This window comes from Microtus ochrogaster, chromosome 21, assembly GCF_000317375.1.
Source record: "Microtus ochrogaster isolate Prairie Vole_2 chromosome 21, MicOch1.0, whole genome shotgun sequence".
NCBI lineage: Eukaryota > Metazoa > Chordata > Mammalia > Rodentia > Cricetidae > Microtus > Microtus ochrogaster.
In genome coordinates this window covers 34927804-34936865 of record NC_022022.1, presented here as the reverse complement: position 1 = coordinate 34936865, position 9062 = coordinate 34927804, and the positions used below count along the sequence as shown (strand labels likewise).

Below are 9062 nucleotides of genomic sequence, written 5' to 3'. Positions count from 1 at the left end.
AATGGTGGTGTTAACCACCACGAACGTGTCTGAAATCTCCATTTTTCGGTTGGAAGGCACCGAGGACCCGCCCCCGTGGGCGGGGCTTCTAGTTTGCTGTCGCAGGCGCTGTAATTGGGTCGCGCTATTCTTGCGTCAGAGAAGCCGGGCTGCCATCTTCGAAGCCACGGAGTGGTCGTTGGAATCGCTACCGTTTGGGCCTCGCGTTTCTCCATGAGGAAGATGCTGGCCGCTGTGGTGTCCCACGTGTTTTCGGGAGCGACCCAGAAGCCAGCCATGAGAGGGCTGCTGGCGTCCCTGAACTTCTCCAACGACGCCACCTGCGACATTAAGAAATGCGACCTGTACCGGCTGGAAGAGGGCCCTCCGACCTCCACCGTGCTCACCCGAGAGGAGGCCCTCAAGTACTACCGGACCATGCAGGTGATTCGGCGCATGGAGCTGAAGTCTGACCAGATGTACAAGCAGAAGTTCATTCGTGGTTTCTGTCACCTGTGTGACGGGCAAGAAGCCTGCTGCGTGGGGCTGGAGGCGGGGATCAATCCCACGGATCACGTCATCACGTCCTACCGGGCTCATGGCTTGTGCTACACACGGGGGCTGTCGGTCAAATCCATTCTCGCCGAGCTGACTGGACGCCGAGGAGGCTGTGCCAAGGGCAAAGGAGGCTCGATGCACATGTACGGCAAGCACTTCTACGGAGGCAATGGCATTGTTGGGGCACAGGTACCCCTGGGAGCCGGTATCGCTTTCGCCTGTAAATACTTGGGAAATGGTCAGGTCTGCCTGGCTCTGTATGGCGACGGTGCGGCTAACCAGGGGCAGGTGGCCGAAGCTTACAATATATCGGCCTTGTGGAAATTACCTTGTGTCTTCATCTGTGAGAATAACCGCTACGGAATGGGGACGGCCGTTGAGAGAGCAGCAGCCAGCACTGATTACCACAAGAGAGGCAATTTTATCCCTGGACTGAGGGTGAATGGGATGGATATCCTCTCTGTCCGTGAGGCGACCAAGTTTGCAGCTGATCACTGCAGATCTGGAAAGGGGCCCATTTTGATGGAACTGCAGACCTACCGTTATCATGGACACAGTATGAGTGACCCAGGGGTCAGTTACCGTTCACGAGAAGAAGTTCACAACATGCGAAGCAAGAGTGATCCTATTATGCTTCTCCGAGAGAGAATGATAAACAACAACCTCAGCAACGTTGAAGAGTTGAAGGAAATCGATGCAGATGTGAGAAAAGAAGTTGAGGAAGCAGCCCAGTTTGCTATAACTGATCCAGAACCAACTTTGGACGAATTAGCTCATCACCTCTACTACCGCAATCCACCATTTGAAGTTCGTGGTACAAATAAATGGATCAAGTATATGTCTGTCAGTTAGACAGAGATGACTCATAGATATGTTATGAATTCTTCAGCGAAAAATTTACGTTGAACTTTAGTAAACTTCTCAGTTTTGTTAAGGAGGAATAAATAAAATATTAAAGACAAAGGTCTTGTAAATCTTCATAAAGATAGATTAATAGCTTATTAAGGGGATTAGAAGATAAGCATTTGTTTTAAAGGGATGTTCCATTTATATTGTAACTTTAAAACGCACTATATCATAAATAATATGAATGACTTTTAGAATATTTTAAATTTATAGTCTCAATTTATAAATCTAAAATAGGAAAATCATTAACTTCCCCAATTTGTCGTAATTGTTTGATTTCACTTTAGTCATGAAATAAATACTGTTCTTTAACGAAATAGACTTGATTCTTGCTTCCTTTGCCATGACTTTGTGTAAAGTTATATCCCAAGTTAGGAGAATGAATTTAAGCCACCTGGGACTTCTTCTGCTAAGCCACTTGGAACAACTGATATACATTAACCAGTAATGGACACACTGTTTTTTCATAGAAGGCATGCATATGTGATATTGTTCTGACTTCCCAAAAAAAAGGAGGATATTTTGTTTTTGTTTTCATAGCATTTTATTTATAGTATTTGTAGTGTACTAACTAGGAAAATGTAAACAAAATCTTAGACTTTTATTTGTGTTAATATTCATGCTAATGTTATATTTGCTTTACAATCATTGATGTTACACGTGTTCTAGATTTGAAAAAGCTGTGGCGAATTATCCAACAAAAACCAACAAACACGATTACCCCTCAAAGCTGAGAAAGTTTGCAGGTTCTGCTTTTATGAATAATGCTGTGAACATAGTTGATCAAGAATCCTTGTGGTATGATCATGCATCCTTTGTGTATATACCTAAAATTGGTGTAGCTGGGTCTTGAGGTGGACTGATTCCCCATTTTCTAAGAAATAGCCATACAGATTTCCGAACTGCCTGGGAAGTTTGCACTCCCACAAGCTGTGGAGGAGTGTCTTATAAGTAAGATTAGGATAACCATCCTACAATCCACAGCGCCAGAGTGGCTAGACAAGAAGGCGGGCCCAAAGAGGGTTGCATGGGTTTCCCAGAGAAAGTATTAGAAAAAAATTCCTGGATAAACTGGGAAAGGAGGCAGGGTCGGGGTTAGGAGGGATGGAAGGATGGGAACTAGAGGGAGCAGGTTGGGCAGACTGGGTGCAAAAAATTAAAAAAGAATAAAAATGAAAAAGCTGAGAAAGTAAAATCAAAGAGATGACTTTCATGCACTTAATTCAACTCTGCTTTCCATTCAAAGGTAACTAAAGTACATATTGCAAGTTGCTGCTGTTGACTGATCTCTTCTAAATCATCTAAGTATATACATATTAAAATTTACTGAAGAAAAACCTGACAAATCACAGAGACTCAGTTATTTATAGTTCATTACCTTATCAGTTAGTTTACCAAAACATGGTGAAAACACTACTCCTTGGTTATATTTAACTAGACCTTAAATCCCCTCAAACTTGATGTCTGGTATGTGCTATTCTGTGACAGATTTAACTGAAACCAGAAATGAAATCTAATGATTTCAGAACCAGTTTCTGGAGCATACAAAAGCCTTTTATTTCACAGCATCTGCTCATATAAATAGAAATGTGGGTTTCTTTTCTGTCACTGTAACACTCTGACAAAAGCAACTTGAAGGGGACAAGGTCCATCTTAGCCCACAGTTCCAGTAATAGTTCATGTTAGCAGGGAAGTTGAGTTGAAGCGGAGGGCTCATGAGATCTCACTTTGCATTCATAGTCTGAAACCTGCAGAAGGCCTTCTAGTGCTCAGCTCTTTCTTCATTTTCAACAGTCCAGGATCCCTTGTCTCAAGAAATGGTGCCACCAACAATGTGTGTATGTGTGTGTGTGTGTGGGGGGGGGTGTCCCATCTCAGTTAACATAATTTCTCACAGGCATGTGCAGAAGCCCATCTCTCATGATTCTAGATCCTGTAACATTGGCAATGCTAATATAAGAATCTGGTTCCCAAGAAATACAATGGAGAACCAAAAGTTCAGGGGCTTCTCTATTAACCCTTGAACACAAAGATAAAGGCACAAAGTCTATCCTTCTGCAAATAAGATAACCTCAAAATTGCAAGTTTACAGAGATAAATGTCTGTATTATTTCCTTTGCTTTTATTTATATGGAGGTACATGTCACAGTATGCCATGTCAGAGACAAGGTGGAGGGGTTTATTTCATCATGTTTGTTTCTGCAAATCAAGCTAGGTAGCAAGAACCTTTATCTGTTGAGTCATCTTACTGTCTCAAGGTGGTGTTTATAAATGAGTGATATTACTACCTCATATAATTTGGTCACAATACTGTAGCTATTCAGAGATACTAGAACCAGGTCTCTATAGTTAGAAAAAAATTTTTGCATAAAAATCTTCCAAGTTAATAGTTTTCAAATAACAGTACATTTCATTGTAATCCTCTAGTATTTACATATGTTTGCAAGCCTGTAAAATTATACAAACAACATATAAAATAATTTTAAAAGTTTTTTTTACATAATGGATTCTTTATGGTTAGCAAAAAGTAAGATATAAGTATTTTATTGATAAGGAAGTCATAAATAGTTAAGATATATGAGTACTGAATTTCAGACAAGTTTTCAAATCTTACGATGTTAGAAAAATAAAGTATTTCCCATTTACAGTGGAAGTCTCATTAGGCAGGGGTTTCATTATTAGAAGATATTCAGAATTTGTATACCTTCAGGGATGATAACCTTATTGTTGGTTGTTATATAATTCTGTGATTATCCATTAAATAAATTCCACCTTAACTGAGAAGGTCAAGTTTTATCCGTTAACTAATCCTAGCAATCATGTTAGACTTTAAAACCAAGGATGAGCAGGAATCTAGAAGTTTGTTTCTATTTCCTGTCTAAACTACTATTCTATTTTCTTAGTTTTATTTACATATTATAAGATATAATGATCCATGTTAGGAATAATAACAGTTTCATTCCTTTAACATGAACTAAAAGAAAAGAATTTTAATCTGCATGATATTCTAGGGAAGTGGGCTGTGTATATTTGCAGGTACAAACTGAGAAGTTAAGGTGTTTAACAGGACTACTGATATGAGAACTTACTGAGAACAAGTGGATATCTGCTTGCCTGTTGTACAAGTAACAAGCCACATGTTCAGCAAAAGTTAAAGATAATTTCTGTGAGTTATCCTTCATGCATAATCTGCATATCATAAATTGATCCTTCTAAGAATATACAATGCAGCAGTTTTCGTGTATCTATGTAGTTATACAATCAACACTTATCTGATTCCAGGACATATTAGTCATAACAAAGAAAAAATGAATATCCATTTTTATTTTTGGTTGTGAGCCTAGGCTTTAATGGCTGAGCCATCTTTCCAGCCTGAATATCCATTTTCAATCACTCTCATTTCCCCAGAAAACAATCTGTTTTCTGTTTTCTGCTATTTCTGTTCTGGGTATTTTATATAAATTGCCCTTTCCAGCATCCTGTGCCTTCTGCTTTTACTTATCATCATGTTTTCAAGTTTAATTCATGATATAGCCCCATAACTGCATTAGATTATTTTCATATATAAATAATAAACAAAATTATTCTGTTTTATCCTTTAGTTTGTAGAACATTCATTTCTGCTTTGTATATTATGAATAGTAAAGGATCATGTATTGTAAAAGTTCACACCTTTCTTTTAGATATATATGTTCAAATAAATCAACTTCAAGATAATGTTGAAGCACTTTAAAATGAGTATATTCATGTATTATATATATATGTTACCTACCTACTTGAATATATATATATATATATAATATATATATATTACTTATTTGAGAGTTTCATTTTATGGATGCTGATCATACTCACCTCAGCTCTTCTTGATTCATCTCAGGTCAACATTGTACTCTGTCCTTCTTATTTAGGTATTTTTTCAAATAATCTATCAACTACAACTTTTGCTGTCTATATACTTCTAGACACGGTGGCCAGCCTACAAGGAGATATTGTTAATGCCACTGGATAAGAATAAGATTTCTACCATGATTTTTGACCCAAATTTAAAGCAAACTTTATTAAATTACTGGTCAAGACAATGAACAATAGCTGGGTTCATACCCGAGATTCCTAGAGTATGGCTACACATTACATTAGTCAGGGTCTTAAAGGCAAAGCCCAGAGGCTATGTACTTTCTGCTTTCATCTAGTCAGGGACAAGCATACGACCTGCCTTACTTCTTGCCTCCTCACCTCCTACTCACATCCTGTGCAGTTGTAGCAACTAAGCTTGATCACAGAAGGGAAACACAAAGATTATCTTACACAAATAACAGCCCCCAACATTCCAGCAATTTATTTGTCCTTGGGAAAGTGGGGCTTACAGGGCAGAGACATTTTTGTCTCTTAAGAACAGTAATTTAAAATTACAATGTAACTTTAGTCATCACAACACTCCTAAAGACCACTTTCTCTCACCTGAAAACTATCAGCTATCCACAGCTCCTCAATTAGAGGTCAGGCCTAATGAACCACATCTCATTTCATGCTGGAGTGTTCAGTGGTTTGATTTTATGAAAGTGTTCTACATGTTATCAGAGCTGCTATGAGCTCATGAGGGCAGTGATCCTGTCCTGTAGAGGAAACACTATGTGTGTGTGTGTGTGTGTGTGTGTGTGTGTGTGTGTGTGTGTGTGTGTGTTAGAGTTTATGTATCCCAAGATAAACTCATTTTAATTTTAAACACTGTTAATTTTTTGACAGTTCCACACATTTATACCATGTTATTGATCATACCATGGGATATTTATATATAATCCTCTGCTTTGACTCTTCCTTACATTTTTCCATAAGTCTGTTACCTTTGTGATTTTTTACTATGTATTCTTTCAGTGCAGTAAGCAAGTATAACAACAGAAAATTTCAACTAATTCCTTAGCTATAGAGAGTCTGAAGCTCTACCGATATCTCGGAGAAGGCTTGTAATGACTGTCCCACCTGGTTCCACAGCCATTCAGCCCAAAAGAAATACACAGAGGTCTACTACATTAATTATAAACTGGTTGGCTTTTAGCTAAGACTTCTCATAACTCTTATAACTTATATTAGCAAATAATTCTTGTCTGTGTTAGCCATGTGCCTTGGTACCTTCCATCAGCAAGGCATTCTTATTTTTCTTCCTCTGCGTCTGGGTGACAACTGCAGACTGAGCTTTCCTCTTCTCAGAATTCTCCTGTTCTCATTGCCCCACCTTTACTTCCTGCCTCGTCACCCTGGCAATACTTCCTGCCTGGCTACTGGACAATCGGCATTTTATTCAACAAGTACAATAAACAAATCTTTACAGGGTAAAATAATTGTCCCACTGCAGGCTTGTAGAAACTTGAACTATTGTTCAGGAACATACAATAATAGTAGTGGCCACAGTTCGCTACTATTCTATCTGTGTATAACATCTGAAGCATCGATTTTTAGATACATCAAATCTATTTTAGATCTATTAGAATAGTTCTGGTGCAAAAATTGATGCTTCAAATGTTATACACAGTGTCTTTCTTGTTAGATGTGATTATTTATCACACTTCTATTTCTGTAAAAACAAAGTTAAAGCATAAAAATGCTCAAGATGTCACATTTTTAAATGGCAGAATTGAAATCCATATGGAAAAACGATATTTTGAAAATTAGTTTTTGTATTGCAATATACTCTCCCCCTCCCTCTAATTCTCAGTGTGCAGTAGGTGAAAAGTAGACATTAATAAATAAATAAGTAAAATTAAACTAGAGCTTTTGATTTTTTAATTAGTCAATTAATTAAAATTGGGAAAAACAGAATAAGGTAGATTAAAGATAGCTCTACAAGTTCCACTAAAATCAGTAATAATACAAGGTTGTCAACTCTTTTCATATCTATTCAATATACTACTTGAAGTTTCAGCTTGAGCAATAATATGGCTAAAGAAGATCAAAGGTGATTGGATACAATAATAACTAAAAACAAAAATCAGTAGCCTTCATATACATAAATTATAAATAGGCAGAGAAAGAAATCAAGAAAATAATATCCTTCACAATTGCCACAAATAATATAAAATATCTTGGGGTGACTCAAATCAAGCAAATGAAAGACATGTATGACAAGAACTTTAAGTCCAGAAATAAGATATCAGAAGATGCAAAGGTCTCCCATGTTTATGGGTCAGTAGGATTAACCTAGTAAAAATGGCCATCTTATCAAAGGCAAGCCACAGATTCAATGAAATCCACATCAATATCACAACACAATTCTTTACAGAACTTGAAAGAACAGTGCTCAACTTTACATAAAAAAACAAAGGATCCAGAATAGCTAAAACAATTCTGTACAATAAAAGAACTTCTGGAGGTATCACTATACTTGATTTTAAGCTTTACTACAGAACTGTTGTAATGAAACTGCATGGTTTTGACATAAAAACGGAAAGATGGACATTAGAATTGAATCAAAGACTCAAATCTAAGTCCACACACTTATGGACACCTAATTTTTGACAAAGAAACCAGAATTATTACAATGGAAAAAAAGAAATGGTTCTGGTCTAAAAAACAAAACATCATGAAATTGAAAGGCAAATGCCTGGAACTAGAAAAAAAATATTCCCGAGTGAGGTAACCAGACCCCCAAACACAAAAATTACATATTATGTACAAATGAACAATAGCTATGAAGAAAAGATAAACATGTCACAATTCATAGACCTGGTGCAATGGGAACTCCCAGAAATCTAAGACTCCGAGAAATAGGGAAACAGTCTTACTGGCCATTCCATGCATCACACTTTCAGTGGAGGAATTAAGACACCAACCCAGCCATATAACCTTTAACCGACAATTTGCCCTTCCTATAAGATATGCTGGGCTAAGGATGGTGCAGAAATTGTGGAAGTGGCCAACCACTGAGTGCTCCAGCCTGAGACCCACGCTATGAGTGGGAGCCCACCCCTGACACTACCTAGAGTGCCAGGACCCAGAGAATGGGTACTCCAGAGACATAGGATAGAGCCAAACATGATTGGAAAAACAAAAGTCAATGTAAGTACGGACTTCTTTGATTGTGAAAGACTATGCCAGTCTTAAGGTTTGTGATGCAAGAGTAGAAAGAAAGGGCAAACAGATCTCTAAGCAAATGGCAACCTAGGAACAAAAGACAGTTGTTCATTAACAGAGACCAACAATTAGACAATGTTAAGAGAATGAAAAACATTGGAACAATCATTCCTTAAACAAACTCCTCCCCTCTGGATCTGAGAACTAAACGGAAGAGGAGGCATAATGATTCTGTGTGCCAGAGGGAGTAGATGACACCAAGAAAACAGTGTCTTCTAGATACAACACTACTGATACACATATAAACTTACAGTCACAGAGACTTTACTGCATGTAAAGATGATGTAAAGATTTGAACAGGTCTAAGCCAGAAGAAATCTGAGTGCTAAGAGTAGGAAGTAGATGTGCACTTTCTCCTCTCACTGGGAAGTTATCTGTCTCTAGTCAGCACCTGCTTGAAAAACAAAAATCAGTTCCCTCCAATGGACTCTCACTGGGTGTTTTAACCACACTTAAGGGTTGGACCCATGACCAGTAGTACATGGCCAGCA

The 9062-nt window shown here is 38.0% G+C and overlaps 1 protein-coding gene across 2 annotated transcripts; it reads left to right on the top strand.

The window, feature by feature from the left end:
* The first annotated feature begins 213 nt into the window (after positions 1-213).
* On the top strand, positions 214-1754 carry Pdha2 (pyruvate dehydrogenase E1 alpha 2 subunit). 2 transcript variants are annotated; one of them, XM_005357359.2, is made up of 2 exons: positions 214-726; positions 820-1754. In XM_005357359.2, the coding sequence occupies exons 1-2, from the start codon at positions 214-216 to the stop codon at positions 1387-1389; spliced, it is 1083 nt and encodes a 360-aa protein (XP_005357416.1). In that variant the 3' UTR covers positions 1390-1754. The 2 variants fall into 2 exon arrangements, with proteins under 2 accessions (XP_005357416.1, XP_005357415.1); XM_005357358.2 differs by having other exon boundaries at positions 214-1754.
* Positions 1755-9062: the final 7308 nt, after the last annotated feature.